Here is a 22,743-nt window from a genome sequence, read left to right on the forward strand (position 1 = left end):
CCATTCCAGTCCTTCCTCATCCCGGCCCTTTCCAATCCCGGCCCTTTCCAATCCCGGCCCTGCCCCATCCCGGCCCCTCGGGTTTATCCCTTGTTTTTCTGAGGGAAACCCCCACCCCAGCCACCCATTTTGGGGGATTTGGGGCCAAACGAGGCGCTCCCGGGCCGGGCCGGGCTGGCTGGGGGATGAGGGGCGATGTCAGGGCTCGGACACGGGCGGTGTGAGGGGCGAGTTTAATCCAACACGCACAAAGCCAGCGGGGGAGGGAAACACTGCGTTTAACTTTGCAAACAGGAATATTTACACGTGTCGGCGTTAAATACGGGTGTAAACGCGGCGGGTGCCGAGGGAAACTCGAGAGTGCTGAGGCTGGAGCTGGTTCCCAATAGAAGCTGTGCGGGTCAGCTCCGACTGCCCCCAGAATTCATTGTCCCACCAGTAAAAGACACCAATAAAACATCGCCGAGAAAAGGCCAGACGTTGAAATTACAGATACAAACATTAAAATAAATTAAACAGGGAAGCTACAAGTCACACGGGTGTACCCACGCTCTGCCTGCGCGATCGCGGCGTCTTTGTCGTGTGATTTCACACCCAGAAAAATTGGGGATAAAGTTAAAAAGCTGCACGGACCAAGGCAGCTGAACCCCGGGCAGCTGTGCCAGCGCTGGGTGTGTCTCGCTGGTATTCCAGTAAGGAATAATGTCACCTTTGCAGTCTGTAGGAAGAGCTTTGGAACCCTCTGCACGTTTAGTGACTAAAATAAATTCTGCCTCAGTTGGAGAAATGCTCTGAACAGCTTCAGGCTGCGACAGAGGACGACTGAGGTGCTCCCTGTACACTTGTCACTCCTCCAAGTCAGTTTTCCTCCATGCTCAGGTGCCAGCCTGGAGCATTCCCCATTGATATCTAGGCTATGTATAGTACCAGATTTTGTACCATAATACATTTGTTGCATTTGTATGTTAAACCCAAAAATTAGCTTTGCAGCTGCTTGGGAAAAAATACTGTAACTACAAATTCTGAGTAAAGTCCTCAGCAAACAATTGATCGTAAGCTACAGAACGTTGTGCAGCTAAATTTGGAGATAGACTTTACATGCCTGAATAGAAAAAAATAAAAAAGGAAAAGACAGTTATCTGACCTACAGAGAGAATAAAAAATAAGAAATAAGTCAGGTAATAAAACCATTTTGCTCTAATACACAGCAAACATTCCTGCCCAGCCACTCTGAAGATGACATTTCTGGGCAGGATCTGAACAGCGGAGAAGAAAGAATAGATTTAATTCTACAAATCTTCTTCTACATCTGCTGTTGTCTGGATTTTCACCTGCTACAATTGCATCAGCACCCCGGGAACTCCCGGCAGGAATTTTGAGGTGGCTGAAAATTGGCGTCACTGAGCTGGTTTTGCTCCCCTTTGGCTGCCAAAGGGGGCAACAACAGTGGAGAATGTGTGAAAACAGAGGCATTCCGTGTCTCATTCCATCATTGCTCTGAACTGCTGCGTGTACTTGGACAGCTCCTCGCTCCGATCCCGAAGTTCCCTCGTGGCGTCCGCGTTGGGATATTTTATGGCAGCGTTTTTGGTGGCCAGAGCCAGGTTCTTCAAGAGGCTGCAGAACCGGCTGCTGCTGTGGAGGACGTCGCTCCGGGCATCCCTTTCCTGAGTCTCCTGGCACAGAGAATCCACCAGCTTTTGTCCCACCATGATGATCAGTTTGCTGTGGGATATGAACACTTCGGGGGGCTGGTTGTTGTTCAGGCTGTTGGTGAACACCCCGATGGCCTTGTGCAGGGCAGCGAAACACAGCCTGCAGTGCTCGGGGAGAGGGATTTTCTTGGCACAGTCCTGCTTGCTTTGAATTCCAGCCTTTTTTGCAGTTGGCAAAGCCTGGAGAAAGATTTAAAAAAAACATTCATCTCAGTGTCACTGATCATTTTTTTAGTCACTCCAGCCTAAATTCTTAGTTCATACTCTCCAAATTGCCCCAGCCCAGGAGCTTTTACAATAATTCCTCTTCCCATAAAGTATTGGAAATTCTCCCAATTGCCTTTTTGCACCTAAATACGATTTTAATAATGGATAGCACACAAAGTGCTGCAGCCAAACACCAATCCTTTACACATTCTGGACTTGAAGCTTTCAGATAGTACAAAACACTGATGTTTAATGGGCTTAATCGGGGTTATGAATGATTAAAATGGAGAAAACAAGAGTCAATTTTGTACCAGTGCATGACAAGATATTTTGAAATACTACTCCTCACAGCCTTATCCCAAATGATGCACAAAGGCAAGAAAATAAATAGTGTGACGTTGAACTGGAGGGGTTCATTATATTTGAGGAAAATAAATGTTTTTCACAATTTTCAGCAGTAATTCTAAGAATGAGTTCTGGGAAATGAACCATGAGAAGCAAATAGATTATGGATGGAGATGTGTGTCTGAATGCTTTGAATTTTGGCAAGCACAGAAATCAGGGACTAGAAGTCCTCATAAATAATAGTTTTCAAAATCAGAAATACCTTCAGCTTTGAATCTGTGCTCTTCTTTGCTACTTCTTTACCTGAAATGATTTTCTGTGCCTGTTATAAATTAAAATGAAAGCAAAGTTGAAATTACTTACATAAAATATTTAAATATAAACGTGGTTTTCTCTTATTTCACAGGGCAACAACTACTTGCTCTGCAGCCTTCATGTTATGGACACCAATGGTACATTTATTAGAAGAAACTGTAGGTTTTTTCCTACTAAAAATGTAGTGTCTCATCCTGCAAGATCTAAGACTGAAAGCAACGTGAACAAAATAACCTTTCCTAAATCCTAAGGGCATGCCAACATTTCTTTGTGAAACCAAGAGACATGTTCTTAGTAGATATTTCAGTAGTTCTAAGGAGAATGGTTCTAACAAACATCTAGAATGGTTCTAACAAACATCTAGAATGATTCTAACAAATAAATTTGATAATTCACAGTAAGAGTTTGATTTGTTACAGCAAAATTTTCTATGAAAACATGATTTCCAATGCACCTCAAGTTAGAAAGTAACATTTCTTGTCCAGTCATGTCAGAGCCAAACACAATGAACTGGCAAGAAGAGAACTAAAAGGTGAAAGAGAAGAAAGGATTTGCAAACCCCCAGCTAAAACCTGTCTCCCAAATGAATTTAAACAGATGATAAAGATGTTTTGTTGGTGCTGGCTGGATAAATTCTCAAACTCCAGTTCTCTTTATTGATTAAAATGATTTTCATTCCACATGTGCCACACAGCACTGGAACAAAATCCTGAATTCAGTCTGGAAAATGGGAAGTAGTGCAAACTGAATCTGGCACTGATGCAAAGGTAAAATAGTGCCAATAGCTTAATATCTGCAAACAATGAAGAACATGGATGGTAAAGCCCAGTTTTACTGACCTGTAACTGCACATAATCACAATCCTCAGTGGCATTTTCCTCCTGTTTCTCCAAGGGCACCCCACTCTGGCTGGGTTTGTCAGGAGCGTTCCTCTGGAGTGACTCTATTTCTATTCTTCTTGGCACTGGGATTTGTTTTGCCATTTTGTATTCTGGGCTCCCTTTTGGCTGCTTTATTTCTTGTTCCTTGTCATTCTTTCTGAAGAGCAGCTTCCCATTGGCGATGATGATGGACACAAACCTCTTGATGTCATCGGGAATCGTGCGGGCCACCATGACAAAGCGGTCGAGGTCATCTGGGTTGTTCTGGGGGCTCCTGAGGACCAAGGCCTCGAGTGACCACTTGCAATTGTTTAGAGCTTCCCTTGTCTCTGTTAAAATTTGGAAGGAGTTCACAAGGATCTCTAACTGCTTTTTAATCCTGGTCTGAAGGTTGCTATCAGTGAGGTGAGAGGCATTTCCCTTTATGGCTTGGGCAAAGGCCAGGAATTCTCCCAGTGACACCTTGATGTGATCCACGGCTCTGTGGATTTCCTCGATGCTCTTCTCCAGGTGTTCCTGCAATCGCCACTTACTGCTCACAAAGATCATTAAACTTGCAACTGAGCTGGACACGCTGTGCTGCAGCCTGGTCAGGGTCTCTATGGCTACTTCAAGGTCCAGTTTGATTTCTTTGCCAGGCTCTTCTGACGGTGAGGACGTAGAAAACAACTCAGCAGATGAGCTGGAGGATGTGGAGAGTGTGCTGCTCCTGCTGTCCACGCTAGAAACAGATGAGATGTCTCGTCCTAATTTGGAGCCTCTGGGGAGCTTTGGAGAGGCACCGTGTGCTTGTTCTGCAGAGCTGTCACTGTTGTTTTCCATCTCTTTTTTGGACTGTCCAGGGGTGGGCAAACCTTTTGGAATATCATAAACATTCCCTTCAGAGATCTGACTCTCAGCCTTTGGAGCCAGGAGACTCGGGGGTACATCACAGCTACTGCTCTGTGGCAAAAGGAGCACATCCCGTGAGGATGGAACATCGTAAAGAGGGATGTCTGGAAGTGTTAATTTCCGTTGTGTCAGTGGGGTATCGTATAATTGTGGATTTACAACCTTGGCTTCAGCATTTGTTGTTGGCACCTTGTACCTGGTTGGTGGGATTTCATACAACACCTGGTTCTCCAAGGAGTGGCCAGAAGGGTGCTGTTTTAATCCTGATTTTTCAGGTGATACTGGAATATCGTAAATCCATTCTGACTTCCGAGGATTTGGCAAAGTGTTATAATGGCCCCAGCACTTTTTCAGAGATTTGTTTTCTGAAGCATCAGTTTCTCTTTTGGGAGGGACATCATACAACTGCAACAGAGCACAGAGGGTTTATAAACCACGAGGACAGAGGGTTTATAAACCACCTTTTTAAACAAGAAGTAAGAAACAAAACTGAATTTTCAGGGCACATAAATGTGTGCAACTCCGCTGATGTCAGTGGAACTGCACCACAAAAGGGCTGGCCTGTATTTTTTATTTTCTAAAATGCACAAGCTGCACATATAGAAGGTAAAATATTATGAGCACAGGTGATTAGATCATGCTGCAGTGTCCCCAGCCAGGGACATCTGTAGACACTTGATTTTTTCCCCATTCATGTGCATACCCTGTCAAAAAATAAATAACCAGCAGACACCACTGACTCTTCTCAAATACCTTCAATTAATTTAAATTTTTACTTGATACAGGTTTACTAAGATGGAAACAGAGTTTACCCAGTGCCTTAAAAATATGTGTGTGTACAGCTGAAGTCCAATTTGGAAAAGGCAAATGCAGGACCACTTCTTGTGTAATAAAATCCAGACTAACACTAACACTTCAGGAAAGATCCTACCTGCATGAAGCACAACCATGGGGGGAATGCAAGGAACTACAGGAATGTGCAGCAACAAGAAATAACTGAAAGTTGTTATATAATACAGAATTTAGGAAAAAACTAACCAGGTCAGGCTTCCCCATTTGTGGAAAATGTGCATGAGAAGGGGAGGCAAGGAATGACAAGGGTGTTTCAGGCCAACTCGAGAATTTTCCAAATTGCCCGTGAACAAAGAATTCTAAGAAAATTTGATTTTGGAAGCAATGATAAACCATGATCTCTGAAAGGAAATCTGCTCCCAGGCTGGTGCAGCTGGTTGGTACAATTCCTAACAGCCATGGAAGTGTTGGGAATGCCAGCTCAGATGAGCAGTTGCTCATGTGCCAATTCCCCAATTCTGGGTGGCACCACTCCGGCTGTCACTGCTGAACAGGCTCTGTGCAAGACTGGCTTCTGCACCCTGAACCTACAGCACTGCTCTTTAAACCCACAAAGCCAGGGAGCCTCAGATTCCCTGTGCTGGAATGGTCCTGCTCCTCAGCCCTCAGCATGTGCACTAAGGAGCCTGTCAAAATCCTCTTGGATCCTAAAGCCATTCAGGAAACCTGAAATACTTGGCACTCAACTAATAAAAAGTTTCCATTGAGGCATTTTCTTAGTTCTGAAATTTCAGATCAGCCCTTTCTTCTAGGATGGTGCTTGGCAAACACGGGCGAGAGATGGGAAACCTGCCCCTCTGCCCAAGCCGGGTGTCACAGCACTGACAGATTGTTCTCTTGGGTCCAACAAATCTTACTTACGTTGCCTGCTCGTGAGTCTTTCTGGATCCCAGCTCCTGCCTCTTCTGGGCTGGATGGGATGTTGTAAAGCTGCTCCTGCTCTGCCTGGAAGTTCTTGGTGGGTCTGACTGGCACGGAGCCCTTCCGTGCTGTGGGTGGAGTGGCACCGCTCTGGGAAAAGGGGAAAAAAAACCTGGTTGACTTTGATTCTTTTTAGAGCCCACTGAAGGCTGTGGTGGAATCAAAGGCTTGTGGGAGTAGCTCCTGGTTTGGACAGCGTGGGTCACCCTCAGCCTGCAGGGGAGCTGCTGGAGCCTTCCCTGCAGTGCTGGGTGGGAGGGCGAGGCAGCCACCACTGGCACACCTGGCTTTGGGTCTGAGCAGGGATCACCCACTTACACAAGGAGCTGACTCCAGGAAATCTGTGGATAATTTGATAATAATGGAATGGGCTCAATCCTGCCCTGCCAGCTGCTGCCAGGATAAAGTGCATGGGGAGGGTCCATGGATGTGCTCCAGTCCCACCCACACCTTGCGTGGGAGGTGACAGGGCTGGGGCCTGGTGTCTGTCCCATCCCAGGGCTGGGGCCTGGTGTCTGTCCCATCCTGGTGACCTGAGGGATCGAGGGAATGTGACATTCACTCTCCTCAGGGAAGCACAGCGGGACCAAGAGCAGGATGATGCAACAAGACACTCCAGTGGTGGATGTGATCCCCCTGATCTTGTCACAAATCCATGGCGTGTTCTTCCCCAGGAGGTGGGTGGGGTGGGTGACATTTAGTTTCTTTTTGAACATGCACTTGTGACTCTTCTGTAAACACCCTGAAATCATCCTGATCAAATGACACAGACACAAACCACATTTCCTCCTGGATTCCAAGCAGAGAGGGTGACCCTCTGATACTGAGAATTCTGTAGGACATCAGTAGTGTCAATCTCTCTGCCTTGGAATCCAGGAGGAAATGCCTTAATAATGGTAAAACTGAAAGTGTTCATTAGAAACATACCAAATTTAGGAACAATTTCTCTGAATTTCTAAGAAACTCAAGAGAACTGCTTTAGGTTTTGAGCTAAAAATAGATTATTTTCTTCCCAATTTTACGAAAAGCAAACAGGGAGATGCTGGAATTTGCCTCAACATCTATTCTGAGGTTCTACAGAGTCCCAGCTGCAGGGAGAGCACCACGGCAGGACTCACCTGTGTGAGCAGGGACTCCCGGCGCTGTGTGGAGGGAACGTCGTACACTTCACTCCTGATGTTTGGGGCTGAAGCCCGGCAGGCTCTTGGGAGAGTAAACAGGTGCTTGGAGGGGGAAAAAAACAATAGTGAGAAAGCTGCAGTGAGCAGGAAGCTCAGGACATCTTTGGAAACTCATTTAACTGGGTAGGCCACTGTTGCAGTAATCACTCTTAAGTGATTAAAAACCTCCAGCTCTTCACTGAAGCCGAGGCAGGGACTGAGCTTAGAAGCAGGTGGCATTCTTCCCTCATAATTCTCCTTTGCCAGCATTTCTGCTGTGTTTCAGGTGAGATAAGAACTGGCACGTACAAATCAAAGACAATCTGCCTGAGTAACCATGGGAGGGAAAAGATTTGGAGAAAATCCAGCTTCGCTTATCACTTAAATCTTTAGACTAACCAAAAGCAGAACCACTGAAAAAGGAAGTGGGGAAATTTCTGCTTCTCCAGGCTCACAGAGCCATGGGGTCAAGCCATATTTAGTGTAAGAGCAGCAAAAAGGTGCGGGCTGAGCATTATTCTGTAGTTATGAAAGACTGACTCATTTGGAAGGAGTAAACCTTGATGTCCTGTTCAGCTCCATAAACAGGGAAGTCTGATATGAGAATTACATTATTGGTCTGTAGTCAAATTCTCCTGTTTGCTTAAAACATAATTTGAGAAGGCATGACCACATCTGTGGGATAATTAGTTAAGATCCCAAAATATGAATGTTGAGTAGGATTTTTTTTTTAATCAATCAATTTTGTTCCTTCAGCCTGTCTTTAGCTTGGCTGTCCTCAGCTAGATTATAAATGGACCTTTCCAAACCCCTGAGCCACAAAAACACCACTGGAGATGAGATGTTACAATAATTATTTAAAATTGGAGGTAGTGATCTCCATCATGTGAGTGTTGTAGCAAAGTAATTTAGGGGAAATATGGTAGAGGAACTAGACTTCAGCATTACAACTGCTTGTTTCAGCTTTGTGAAAGCTTTTAACTCTCATCTGAACAATGGGGAGGAGGAGTGAAGATAAATCCCCTTAGTGCTCTATGACACAGAATCACAGAATCACTGAATGGTTTGGGTTGGAAGGGACCTTAAAGGCTGTCCAGTTACACCCCCTGCCATGGGCAGGGACACCTTCCACTAGCCCAGGTTGCTCCAAGCCCCATCCAGCCTGGCCTTGGACACTTTCTGGGGTGAGGCAGCCACAGCTTCTCTGGGCCACCTGTGCCAGGACCTGGTGATCACCTTTACCTGCAAACAGAGGCATAAAAGAGACTTCCCTGAGCAGAAAGGGTAAAAGATAAGAGGTATCAAGAAAGCCATCCTTAGCCCAGCTCTCTTTTCAGGTGGACAAATCTCTCTATACAGCAAAAAGGAAACTCACTGGATATCACATCTTACTACTTTTTAAAGTCCTTGCAGTGACAGTAAAACACAAAGGTGCCCTGTGTGTCAGGCAGCAGCAACGAGGTTTCTCTGTGGGCTCTGAGGGATTTTGTTTTGTTTTATTGCTTTCAATCACAGTGGCTTCACCCAGCTGCTCAGAGGACAGCTGACTATGCCAGGAGCTTTGCCAGTTGTCCCACAGGATCTGTGTGGGGCGGTCCAAGTGCTGCAGTTCGTCCTGGCCTTGCTCAGGCTGCTCTCCCTGAGCTTTCCTTGCATCTTGGCATGGCTTGTGACCACCACAGTGCAGTTGGTGTGGGAACAGCTGGGACACTGTGCAAGAGACAGCTCAGCTCTGAACTTCTAGATCATAAATGCAGGCTGGGACATTTCCTTTTCATTCTCGGTTAGAGTAGACAAGGCTTAGGTGTATAAACTCAGGAGATGAGACAGGAAGAGCCAAGGAGCTCTTCTGTTGGGCCATTCATTCAGAAAATGGGTAGATGAACATTTTCCACCTGATTTGCTGGCACAACGTGGAAAATGGCTCCTTTAGGATCAGGAATGTGGAGAAATCAGATCACAGTAAGTGCAAAAAGGTCCTTTGCAGCTCTTAGCTTGAGCTTGCAGTTGTGGGAACTGCACACAAGGTCTGCACTGCAGCTGCACTGTTGAAAATTAGGTTTCAGTCATCAGGGTTGCACCGAGTTTGTCTGTTTTCCAGCAACCATCTGCCACACAGCAGGAAGCAGCACCTCGGTTTCCATGACTTGCCTCCCAGCACAGTGGGAGGGAAGGTGGCCCCATAAATCAAATGATCATTAAATCAGCCTAAAAGACTGTATATCTCAGGGCTGAATTTCCTTCCTTTTCCTTTTTCAATTAGCATTTCTAACGTGATTTTCCTACACAGAATAAAGAGCCACCCAGGGCTGAAGAGCTCATGGAACTGAACAAAAACTTGCACTTGAATTCTGTACTCACTTGCTCTATTTACCTTTCATTATAAAACAGTCCCCATTCATTTTTTCCCGAAGAAAGCACAAGTTTTTGATCTTAAGAGACTTGATGCAACATGTAAGTGTTCCATGTGCAGATGGATGTAAAGACCCCACATGTGCCCAGGGGGCTCTGGATGGCCACATGCTGTGAACAATCAGAGGAGAAAGTTCTGTCTCTTGTTATTTTAACTTTGGGGAAGGTTTGTAAATAATTTCTAGATTCTCCCAAACAAATGGTATATTCTTTGCTTCCTGCCCTGTTCTACAGCTGCTCTAAACTGTCAAAAAAGTGAGGGACTACAGAATATAGAGACTCTCATATGTTGCCCAGAGCAGTGTTTCTCACATAATGCTATAAACTGTAGTAGAATTGATGGGAGTTTCCTAAACACCATCATTCTTTCGCTGCAAATTCCACTGAAAAGCTCATGCTGACAGCCTTTGTTTTTTTTCCCACTCCCAATGACTGTTTCAATAATAACATCTGTTACTTTCAGAGATGTTTGCCTTACCTGGTGTGTGGAGCTTTTGGTCCTCTCACTGAGCAACTGTGCAGCCAAGGCTGGCACCTGATATATGGCTTGGGCAGGCGTGGCAGAGAGCCTGGCTGGGGATTTGACCCACCCCTCCATCTTCTCGTAGGTGGACGACACCGCGGTGGGTTTGGGGCCGGAGGGAACCTGGTAGATGTTTTGCTGGCCCGCCGGCAGCTCCGTGGGGTCGCTCCGGGTGGAAGGAAGCAGCAGGATGGTGGGAGAGAGCAGCTGGAGGCGGTTGGCAGGGGCCAGGCCCTGCCTGCCGTGCAGGGAGCACTTCCACCAGCCCTCGCTGCCGAGGATGTGCTGGTCCAGCACGGTCAGGATGTCTCCCTTGCGGAAGGCCAGCTCGTCCGAGCACTCGGCCTTGTTGTCGTACAGCGCCTTGGCCAGGGTGTTCTGGGGACACAGGGAACACCAGAGAACACTGTTACACCCACAGCAGTGGTCATTGGGTTCTGGTTTGGTGTTTGTCCCCACCTCGATTTCAATTTAGTTCAAGCACAGCCCTTTTCACATCAAACCACCTTTCTCAGAACACTGGTCTCAGAGAGTTAAACTGCTTCCTGTGCAAACTTTAGTGCAAAGTTTAGCCTGTGCCTGCTATGTTCAGTTCATAAAGAAGTAGATAATAATAACTAAACAACAAGGTCATGGGTTCAATCCCCTGCTCAGTCCTCTGTTCAATCCCCTGTATGGGCCTCAATGATCCTTGTGGGTCCTTTCCAACTCAGAATGTTCTGTGATTCTGTGGTAATACTACAATATATTTCTTCAGCACCTTTTCCCCACAAGGCTCTTGAAGAGCACTCCTAATGTTCATTATTTAGACTTATTATATTAGACATATATATATGAGACTTATAAGCTAAAACACAAGAAGTTCCACCTCAACATGAAGAAGAACTTCTTTCCATGGAGGGTTTGGCAGAGCATTGGAGCAGCTGCCTTGGGAGGGTGGAGAGTCTCCCTCTCTGGAGACATTCCAAACCCACCTGGATGTGTTCCTGTGTCACCTGCTCCAGGTGACCCTGCCTGGGCAGGGAGGTTGGACTGGATGATCTCCAGAGGTCCCTTCCAACCCTAATGATTCTGTGATTCTGTGATTACTGATGAACATTCCTATATGAAAAATAGATGTTTTTCCCATTGTCATTCTGTGAATTCTTCATTTCACCCCCTGTCATGGGCAGTGACACCTGCCACCAAACCAGGTTGCTCCAAGCCCTGTCCAACCTGGCCTTGAACACTTGCAGGGATGGGGCAGCCACAGCTTCTCTGGGCAACCTGTGCCAGGGCCTCCCCAGCCACACAGGGAACAATTCCTTCCTGACATCTAATCAAAACCTCCTCTCTGTCAGTTTGAAGATGGCACTTAAAAAAAATGACAAGTACTAACAGCAGGTGGCTTTGGTCACCTGAGGTATTTGTGCAAAGGTTAGAGAAAGCTGTGGATGTATGTTTTTTTCAGTACAAGATAGAATTTGCTTTCAGCTCCAAAATGGGACTGTCTGCTTCCCAGGCAGAGGGACACTGGCTGTGTCTCAGCGTGAGTTTATCAGAAAGTGCAAGTAATGCCCAAAGAGATAGGACCCAAATAGGAAATGTGATGCCTTGTATTTTTGTCCAGAGCATTTGCTGTAAAGCAACAGCTGGCTTGAAGCTGCAGCAGAAGAACCCCAATTTGTCAGCTCAGCTGGTGAGAAGGGCCCGTTGTTGGCTGCACACGATCCGTGGTCGGGGTGGCCATGAACAATGGGCTGTTTGTGAGCCCTGGGCTCGTCCCTCGGCAGCTGCCAGGGGTGGACAACAGCCCCTTTTACCTTGTGTCCCAGCCTGGTTTTAGCCTTGAACATGGGAGTCCCCCTTCTGCTTGGACAATGCCAAATGTTGCAGTCGGGCCCCCAGGAATCCCACCACGAGCACAGCCTGGGCTTCACACGTTGTTGCAGTTGTGGAAAAAAAAAAAAAGAAAGGAAAACATCCAACTTTTCTTATTATTCATCAACACTTTGAGATCCTTGTTGTTGGATGCTGCACAGACACAATGAAAAGCAGACCCTGTTCTTCATCCCTGAGGAGGATGGGCAGAGGAACTCTCTCCCCCTTTTCCAACGTGAAGAGCCTTATCCAGGCACATGCAGGAAATGGGTGGCGGGGCAGGAAGCCTGAACTCAGGAGTGGAGCCTGGCACAAACAAGACTGTCCTTCCTAATTGCACCAACACAAACAAGAGGAAGATTTGGTTCACTGTGTGGTTTTAAAAGGCATCTAAATGTTGACATTTCCCCAGCTAAGTCTTTCCCATGGCAGTAGCACACTCAAAACATTGCTGGGCCTAATTCTTTAATCAAACAATGTATGAAACAACACATCTATTTTCAAATCTCATTTCTTTGAGAGCAAATATGCATCCAGGCCAGAAATATCAATTCACATCTAGTCTGCTCGTGGTAAGAAATAGAGTTACTTCTTAGTAACACAGGATGCCCTCCCTGTTCCAGTTTGCCTTCCAAAGATACCTCATTTTTCAAGACAACTCGTCTCAGCCAATTGATTTTGTGATCACAGCAGCAGGAGGAGAAGTTCTATAGACAACATTTCCAGGAGGTGAGTGCTTGATGTGACTGCACAGATTGCTGAGGTCCACCAAGTCTGTCTCCAGTGATGTGGAGTGAGGTTATCTGTACTCCAGGCTCTGGATCATCTAATGTGAGGCTGTTTGCCAGAAATCCAGCCCTATCTACACTCTCAGCTCTCTGGGACATGTGTGAGGGATCACTGTGGCAGCCCCTTCCTATCGTAAGCAGAAGCATCTCTGACCTGCCAGTGACTATAAACAAGAACTGAATTCCCAGGGTCGCAGAGACCTTTGGGGATGCTCAGCTCAGAGGAGGCCGTGCTTTGGGGGCAGTGAGATCTGCATTTTTTCCCTGTTAGCCAGAGGAAACTGTCTGTCCAATGTGTCACCCACAACGTGCCAGCCAGGGCCAGCTGGGTGGAGCTCTTTGGTATTTTATGTGACCTTGTTAATGTGTCCTTACAATAACCAACGTGTAATAAGCACTAAGGCAACACAAATGAGATCAAAGTGTTTTTCCTCCTTTGACATTTGTTGTTTCATCCTCTTCAGCAGCGCTGAAAAAAACTCTCCTAAGACAAAGAACATCCTAAAAGGCCCCACGAGAGAGCACCTTGGCTGTGACTTTTCTCTCACTGAGCAGATTTTAACGAGATGATGACAGAGCACAGACCTGGAAAACAGAGGCTGTGTCTCCTGCAGCCCCTTCCCGAGGCTTTGTGCCCCCTCCAGAGCCCATGACTGCCCGAGGGCAATGCAAATGTGTCACACACTGAAGGGACTTACAGTGCCAGGTCCCTGGAAACAGCTCCAGTTAAAAAGTTTATGTGTAGCTAGAAGTGTGTCTCCTTTATTGGAGCGTGGATCAGATGCTGAGAGACTAATTCCTCTTACAGACTGGACTGTTCACCCTTTTACTGTTTGCACACCCTTTTCCAGCCATGCTCCCCCTATAAAACCTAACAGCCCTTGAGAATCATCGAAGGAAAGCTGTTAACTCATGTTTATTAATGAAGAGAGGGAAAATTTAATTAAGAGGCAGTGAAGATGATCAGTGTACAATTCTATAATATAAAATTCTATACCCTCCAAATGGGAATACTCACAGACTGACTCTATGTACACAACAGGAAAAAACACCTCACTATTACCAAGATCTCCTGATCCCTCTCCTATCCCAAGCCCAATCCTCAGCCTATAGTACTATGCAAAAAAATCCTTATAAAATATATGCAAATGTTGCTAGAAAAATCCAAGTGATACCCAGTGATGTGTACCAAGTGATAATTTGAGCATCCTGCCTGCAAGCCTGACACAGTAATTTCTCTATTCCCTCTTCCCACTCAGTTTGTGTTTGGAAATGTCAATTTATTACCACAGATTATTTCACACGATACACAGGTATCATTACTTCACAGCATTTCAAATAATACAATGTTTTTCATTTATTGTCTTAAATTTACTTCTTGAAAAACCTATTGAAATAATGCAAATAAAGAGACAGCTTTAATCATGGGAGGTTTTGTGTGGATGAAGGCAATTATTTCTCAGCTGCATCTTGCACATAAATAAATACATGTGTAAGCACTTTTACTGCAGGAAAACGGGACTTAAAATATTTGAGGGGGAAGAGACACAGCTAAAGGCGTCGGGCTGTGTTTGCTAAACAGTTCTGTTCATGCATCAGTGACACCTCTGACATGTTTACAGAGCAGCTTCCAGTTAATCTCTTCATCTCCCAACAAAGCTGGAGGAATAAACATTCTCCATCGTCCATTAGCTGGGAACGGGCTTCCCAGAGAATTCCCTTTTAAACAGCAAGCGCCTTCGAGTCAGTTCAGTTTTGTCCAGTTAATTGTAGAGAGTTCCCATCGTCCCTCCCCAGGAAAAAGGAGATTTTACCTTAAACGATCGGGTCTTTCTCTACATGCAGGTGCCTCCCTGTGGCCATGGGGCTGCACGTCCCTCTGATGTGCAGCGTTTCCTGTGACTTGCAGAAGGTCCTTCTACTGCATTTTTTGGTTTGTTTATGTATTTTGGAAAATAAATGTTCAGGTCACACAGAAGTTTAGTGTGAGCTGCAGTGAGGAACCGTTGTCAGGACTTGCTTTTGTTGCCCATCCAACAGTTAATTGATTTTGGGAGGGTGGAACCAGGTGCTAACCAGCAGGTTTTAAATTCTCAATTGGTCAAATCAGTTCTTGATAAAATAAAGAGCCACTTTAAAAATTCAAGCAGGACCACTTAGAAATCCTGCAGCTTCCCCCAAGTCAGTGCTGCACATACAGTGGCAAATACAGCTGGTTCTGTTAATTTTCCCCAAACTCTTTTTTCTCCACAAATCTAGTTAATCAAATTCTAGCTGTGTTAAAATCAACAGAGCTGGCAAGTGCACGCAGGATTTCACACCATTCACAGCATTTTTGCATCTGTGGTCTTATGGCCAAGTTCAAGGGAAAATAAGCTGCCATTTCCTGTCGTTTCAAACCCTGACTCTGTGTGTAGTTCTGGGATTTGGGTCCTCCTACTATCCAAAGGTTTTATCCCATGTGCACCCAATTACTTTGCTTTTTAAACCTTTTAGTATCTTAATTACATTTTACCACGACATTTATTTCCAAACATGGATTTACAGACACAGAAAATTCTGATGAGTATAAGCTTTCTCCTGTTCCTCAGAAATAGATACTTCACAGCCACTCCTTAGAGCAAGGTCCTTGCCCTCCTTCTTCTCCTTGCTCAGGGAACACACAAAAAATTCTTGGGACAGGTTGTCAGGAGCAAATTGCACGTTTTTCATTGGCAGGGACTGCTGTGTGTTCCTCTCCTGGGTGCACAGGTGTGACAGGATGGTGTCCTTGCATCCATCTGACCCGTGGTGGAGTTTCTGCCCATTTCCTGGATGTGGCAGAAGGGACAGCAAGAGGAGAGGTCGGGGTGGGTGTTTTCTGATTCATAATGAATCAGCAGCAGCACCACAGCTCCCAAATGCTGTGGCTTCCTGCGTCTCTCTCGCTGCAGTTATCTGCCCCCAAAATCAATCCTTTTTTTAACACTTTGGACAATGCTGCAATGGTAATATCGCTGAATGAATTAATTAACTAAATGGAACAGATTAATAAACAAGCTATTTCTGAATAAACATTACTGACACGGCAATGTTTCTCTGGGAAAAGGAGTGGCTGGTTTTCCACCTGCCCCAATCACTGGTGTCCGTCGCCGCTCCCGGGTGGCAGCTGGACGTTCCCCTTTCCCTGTCATTAGCACGGGACACATGGTGACAGTGCAGACCCTTCCCGAGCCACAGCTGCCAGGGATCAGCTGTGACAGGGGGAGTCATTTAGTTGTGTGACAGCCCAAGCACAAAGCCAAGGCTGGGGGTCCCTGTGCTGTGGGGGAGTCTGGGCACAAACACTGACATACGACTGCAAAATGGATTTGATCCATCCACCTATCCCCCCCTCCTCCCAGGGGACAACAGTATTTCCTAAAAATGAGCACTGCCACCACTCCTCTCCTCCTTTGAGCTTCAGTTCTCGTTGCAAACAGCACTGCAGGATGTGGCCAGTCGTTATCCTAGAGAGCACAGGCTTTCCCAGGCTCACACAGCTCCTATTGCAATTACTTGACATTTTTCTTATTGCAGCATGACTCAAATCGTTGAAACATTTCCATTACCTCTTTTCTAGGAATCAATGCAAAAAAACATAATCTTTTTTAGGATAAAGTCCAGCTCAAGTGTTAGTCATTTAACCTCCTTGTTTCCAAGAAAATAGGGAAATGGCCAGTCAGGGTCATCCAGGATAACTTTTTAATAAGACATATTATGCATGGTACAAACCTTTACCCTCCTTAGCCATATTGTTCTTGATAAAGCATTTTTTTCTCAGTTTTCCTTGGATAATATTTTAAAAATTAAGCCCATGTGCTCTGTTAGTGATGTGCAAATCAGATGAACACAATCACAAAGGGACCCTGCCAGATGCAAATTTCACACTACAAATGAAATCAGTAAAGTCATTAAACTAACTGCAACAGAAAGAAAATAATCCAGTACTTACATTGACCTTCATTTTGTTGCCTCTTATTTCCCTGCTAGTCCATCACCTGAGGAGGAGGATGATCTCCCCCAGCCTGGCCAGTGGATCAGGCAGCACTGGAGGGTCTGGCTGGAAGCCTGGAGAGGGAAGGCTCAGCCTCTGGCACCTCCTGCTCACTGGGAGCCCCAGGAAAGGGGCTCTGGGGAATGGAGGGAGCTCATTACGTAGCAGATTTATCTGCAGGGAGCCACTGGGCTGCAGCTGGTGACGGTGCAGGACACACAGACATCCTTCCTGCAGACACCCCCGGGAAGTGCCTTCCCTGCTCTGAAGAGAAAACCCAGGGCAGCAAGGCTGGACCAGAAAAAAGGATTGGATTTGGAAGCATTTTTGCAGCAGCATTTTTTACTCCTGGGTTTTTTGGTTGGGGTTGTCATTTTTGTTTGGTTTTATTTTGTTTTTTTTTAACTTAAAAGTGGTTTGAGGTTTGATACACTTTGCAATTTTCCTGTTCAGGTCTCTAGAAAACTTAGCAGGTCCCTTTTGTGGTTATGGAAAACCCTACAAAGCAACCTCACCCTACAGAGGCAGAAAACCCCGGGAGGAAGGCTAAACATGACCTGCAGCTGAAGGGCTTTGTTTCTTTGATTAATTTTAAAAAAATCCTTTAAGATTATTAAACTATAATGTTATTTAAAGTTATTCATGGTTGCTGTTTGCTTAGCAGCAGTTCAGCCCAGGTCACACTCATGCAAATGCACAGGTTTTACCACTTTGGACTAGTGAATGTCTTGGGGTTTGCAAACTTTTACTGGTTTTGCTTTTGTACATGCTGTCTTTTCTTTGGCAAAAGCCTTTTCCTTCCTCTTTCCATGGTAGCTTCAAGATGAAATTAGACACTTACTCCCAAAGCCTCAATCACTTCACTAGAAAAGACTTTTGCATCTTGAATAGAAAATGCTGAATTGAAAATGCTTTCTCAACAAAATCTACACCTCTGGGCTGGGAGCAGGGCAGCAGCTGATGCAGCTGCCCAAAGGAGAAAGAATTCCTGGCTCAAACCATCCCATTTGAATGTTTTTGGGGTTTTTCTTTTCTTTCCTTATTTTTTTTTTTTTTTTAATATTAGAACCAGCAGTTTTACTCCTTCAAACAGTCCACGCAGATGATAAAGAACCATTCAGTTGCTACTCTGGAATTTTAAAGGTGCTCCAGCCTTTGAAATGATGGAGAGTATAAATAACAAAGCCACAATTTGTGGCCACAAAACTACTTTCAAATGCAATTAAATGTTCTCTTGAATGAATCCCGGAAACCTCTGTGAAGGACCTGGGGTGGACTGAGTGTACCCCCCTAAAAAATAAGGCAAGTTGAGACCAGGAAGGGGGAGGAAAGGTGTTTACTCAAGTATTTCCTTAATTGTTCATGGTTTATTCTTTCTCAATCACCCAAATCAGAAGTTTGTGTTAACTGGCATTAAATTACATGAGGTGAAAATTCCCTGGGTCAAGACTGTTCTGTCCATGACAACTAAAGTTTCACCTTTAAGATTTCCCCAGGAAAGTTGGGCATTGAGTCCACTTCCATCCCTGAGAATAGCCCCAATTTTATTGTCTGAGGCCCAGGAAAACAGAAACTTCACCGTTTTCTCCAGTATTTCCTCTTGGCTAGTGAAGGAACTCCTTGCTCAGTATATCAACCTGGCAAATCCTATTTTGAAACACATTGTTTGCTCCTGGATGTTTGAGATGGAGACTGGGGGGTGACAGCAGGTGAACACATCCCCAGGGACAGAGGGACCCACAAAACAAATCAGAGAGTCACAGAATGGGTTGGGTTGGAAGGGACCTTAAAGATCATCTCATTCCACCCCCTGCCATGGGCAGGGACACCTTCCACTAGCCCAAGTTGCTCCAAGCCCCGTCCAACCTGGCCTGGGACACTTCCAGGGATGGGGCAGCCACAGCTTCTCTGGGCAACCTGTCCCAGGGCCTCCCCACCCTCACAGGGAACAATTTCTTCCTAATATCCCATCTAACCCTACTCTCTGTCAGTTTGAAGCCATTGCCCCTTGTCATGTCACTCCAGGCCCCTGTAAATAGTCTCTCCATCTTTCCTGTAGCTCTTTCAGGCACTGGAAGGTCACAATTAGGTCACCCCAAAGCTTCTCCTCTCCAGGCTGAACAATCCCAACTCTCTCAGCCTTTCCTCCCAGCAGAGCTGCTCCATCCCTCTGATCATCTTGGTGCCTCCTCTGGACTTCCTCCAACAGCTCCATGTCCTTATATTGGGGACCCCCGAGCTGGAAGCAGCTCTGCAGGTGGGGCCTCACCAGAGAAGAGCAGAGAGGCAGAGAACCCACGGCATTCCTCACACACGTGTGGATGAGATGGGAAGATGTGAAGTGGGCATTTTAAGAGAGACAAACCTCAGATCCACTTCATGTGTGTTCCAAACACTCTGTTTGTCCTCTGGCAGCAGCACAGCCAGTGTTGTCAAACAGCAGGAGCACTATTTCATGAGCAGCCCGTCCTGCTCACAGTGCTTGAAACTGCACCAAGGGGTGCAACGCTTCCTGTGCAGCCTTTGTGCACATGTGGGTGCATAACAACAAAACAAAAACAACATTTTCTGCCTGCACTCACAGACTGAGTTAATTTTTAGAAGGTGGAATAGCTGGGGCACAGGGATAATTGCAAAATGTTGCCATTGCAGTGACCCTGCTGAGGGTTGGTGCTTCAAGGAGTCCAGATAATAGAAAAAAAAACCCTTAATGTTTTTGTATTAAGCATAATATTCAAATATTATAATAAACAGTACTGCCAGGGTAGTAGGAACCTTATAAACAGTTCATAAATGATGTAGCAGAAATAAGTTTGACTTTTTCAGTTGTTACTCAGCTGAAGTTGACTGGGTGTGCTATGGCCGTGTCCAAAGAGCTCACAACAGAACAGGGAATCATTGATTCACCATTGACAATCCATTTAAGAAAATTGGAAATATCAAACCTAGAAATAGAAAATTTCTCTGTATAGAGATGAAAAATGTCCTGCCTCACTTACTGTGACTCAATGTGAAAAACAGCCCCCTAATCTTTACACACCTCAATAGAAAATTGACTCATGGAGCTCATACTAAGCTTTTCCCCCCCACTACATTTTGTAACAAATTTCCAGGAGGCAGCTTATTTACAGCAAACACTGAGATCATAATCTAGGATGAAAATCATAATTTCATTACACTGCTTATTAGACTTGCATACAGTAGGACGATGGAGGCACTGGCTTGGAATCAAGACTTCAGCATTCTCTAACCCTTACAGCTGCAGCAGGGCATTTTAGCTATGCATATATATAAAATTAAACTAGATGTAATATGAATACACAAATGTAAAAACCCTATATAAACTAGTTCCAGTCTTTCAAAATAATAAAAAAAAGTGCTTAAAAATGTTTTCTGTTTTGCTCATAACGTAGAGATGCAACTGGTCACCTGGACTGTCACTGAAAGCCTCTGACAATGGAACCATGTAACAATGTCACTACAGGATAGCAGCATGACAGGTGGAACCTTGAAGTTATATATTTGTAATTTCACAAATGTGGTTATCTAGAGGTATGTGTTATTTAGGAATCCTGCTTTATGCAGAATCCTCCCCAAGAAGACCTTTCTTGCAGTCAATAATTCTGTCACAATGAAAAGCACAGGGTGACATCAGGTACCTGAGCATTGTAAGAGCCTTCTGTCCCTTTGACATGAGAAATACAAACACTTCACAGAGTCACAGAATCATTAAGGTTGGAAAAGCCCTCCCAGACCATAGAGACCAACCTGTGCCCCATCCCCACCTTGTCCCCCAGCCCAGAGCACTGAGTGCCACATCCAGTCCTTCCTTGGACACCTCCAGGGATGGGGACTCCCCAGCCAGCCCCTTCCAATGCCTGAACACCCTTTCCATGAGTAATTCCTCCTGATGTCCAATCTGAACCTCCTCTGTCACAGCTTGAGGCCATTTCTGGGGCCCAGAACTGGACACAGCTCTTGAAGTGTGGCCTCACCAGTGCTACTTCCAACATCATCAAGCATCACATTGAATTCAAACATCAAACCCTTCCCCTGGGCCCCTGTTTCTTACTTGTTCATATGCAGAACTCAAAAAACCAGACGTACCTTTGCCGTTCTGTTGACCCCTATATTTTTATCCATTGTTGTCATTCCCAGCAGCACCACTTGAGCAATACAGAGAATTACAGCAGGATGAACAGACTTCAGCCTTGCACAGGCGCCGTGCTCTGGAGCTGCGCCTCAGGAAAGCCCATCTGACACCTCTGCCCCCAACAGCACTTAGGAGCTTGGTGAAAAGATTCTCATGAAAGATAATTTCTGTGACAACACAGAAGATAAAAAAAAAAAAGGACAGAACGCAAACCAGAAAAACCCAACTGGTGACCAGAAGTGAGAAAAAAAGTCTGTCTGCAAGTGGAATTTTCCTTGGTCTTTCTGTCACTAACTTGTCGCAATCAACCGCAGTGGGAAGTCTCACCCCTCTTTTGCTACGTGTTCCTGTGTTTCCTCTTTTAGCAACGCAATGAATACCAGGCAGTGGTACCACAGGGAGCTGCACGGGGCTTGATAAGAACACGGCTGCCACAGTGGTGGAAATCCAGGATTTTGAGGCCAACAGTTTTCATGGCTTTCGAAGTAGTTTCCGCTTTCATGGCACCGACAGTTTTTTGCCACGAAGGGGCTTTGGGGAAGCCAGGTGTATTCCCAGCCCCACCTGGGTGGATGCTGATCCTCCTGCCTGCACCACAGCTCCAAAAGGCCTGGGAAATGCACAGCTCCTGCCCCAGTGTCCTGCTCAGGGAGCAGAGCAGTTGTGCTGCAGCACATCTGAAGGGTTCCCTATGACCACACTAAGAATTTCCCACCCTGAACCACAGCTACCTTCTACTTTTAATTCTTCTGTTTTTCCTGGGATTCACTCTCACAGGGCAGCTCTGGTGGAAAAACAGCCTCTGTGTCCAGGAAGTGAGAAATGTTTATCCCAGACCACTATTTCCTCTTAAACAGAAAGTTTGATGCCTAACTCCAGAAGTGGTCTCTTAGGAAAGACCATCCCTAGAGCCACATGCCCCTGCCAAATCAGCATCCCAAGGAATGCTGGTGGCTGAAAGCTACAAAAAGAAATGATTTGTCTCCAGAGGTTTTTTTGGCTTTCACATTGGCACAGCTCATGTGTTATCTGTGGCATCACCTTGCCACATTTCCATGAGAGCTTCTTCCTGGAGAGGTAAGAGTAGGTTACACATCAGATGGATACAACGGACCTTTAGACAATGATGGAGACCTTCCTGACACGGTAAATTCCAAGTATGACATTGCTTCTCTGAGCAGAGCAGCTGGGATGTCTTTACCAAGAGGTGCAGACTGTGATCCTCATGAAGGGCAACTGGAACTGTAATTATCAAACACAGCTTCGAGGGGTGAAGCTCCTCTGAGCGCAGGAGGGAGCAGGAGCCCATGAGGAATGGTCACTCAAGATACTTCCAGACTTCCACACTGGAAAGATCTTTTCAGAGAATCAGAGCAGCTTATGTTGGAAGGGACCTTAAAGCTCATCTCATTCCACCCCCCGGCCACGGGTGGCATCTCATTCCACCCCACTAGACCTGGTTGCTCCAAGTCCCATCCAACCTGAATGAAGTTTCTTCCAGCCTTTACTCCTCAAACCAAAACCCACCAAACCTCTGGCCTCAGGAAGAGGACCAAGATATGAAAAGCCAGCAGGGCGCCCACGGCAGGATGGTTTTGTGTTAACAGAGTCATTTCTACACTGCAAGTTCACGACCGCAGAATTAAGGAAGCTTGAGGTGAGAGCTCATGTTAACACTGTTAACACCCACAGCGGTGCTTTAACA

The 22,743-nt window shown here is 45.7% G+C and overlaps 1 protein-coding gene across 1 annotated transcript; it reads right to left on the reverse strand.

Annotated features, from left to right (window-relative positions):
- Positions 1–1,481: 1,481 nt before the first annotated feature.
- CASS4 (Cas scaffold protein family member 4) lies at positions 1,482–21,540 on the reverse strand. The gene is made up of 7 exons (XM_027697581.1): positions 21,419–21,540; positions 10,178–10,628; positions 7,246–7,350; positions 6,068–6,217; positions 3,422–4,759; positions 2,530–2,589; positions 1,482–1,895 (listed from the first exon to the last, which is right to left on the reverse strand). Exons 1-7 carry the CDS (start codon positions 21,538–21,540, stop codon positions 1,482–1,484), a joined length of 2,640 nt encoding a protein of 879 aa, XP_027553382.1.
- Positions 21,541–22,743: the final 1,203 nt, after the last annotated feature.

The sequence above is a fragment of the Neopelma chrysocephalum genome, unplaced genomic scaffold, assembly GCF_003984885.1.
Source record: "Neopelma chrysocephalum unplaced genomic scaffold, ASM398488v2 Primary Assembly neopelma1_119, whole genome shotgun sequence".
In the NCBI taxonomy this organism is placed as follows: domain Eukaryota; kingdom Metazoa; phylum Chordata; class Aves; order Passeriformes; family Pipridae; genus Neopelma; species Neopelma chrysocephalum.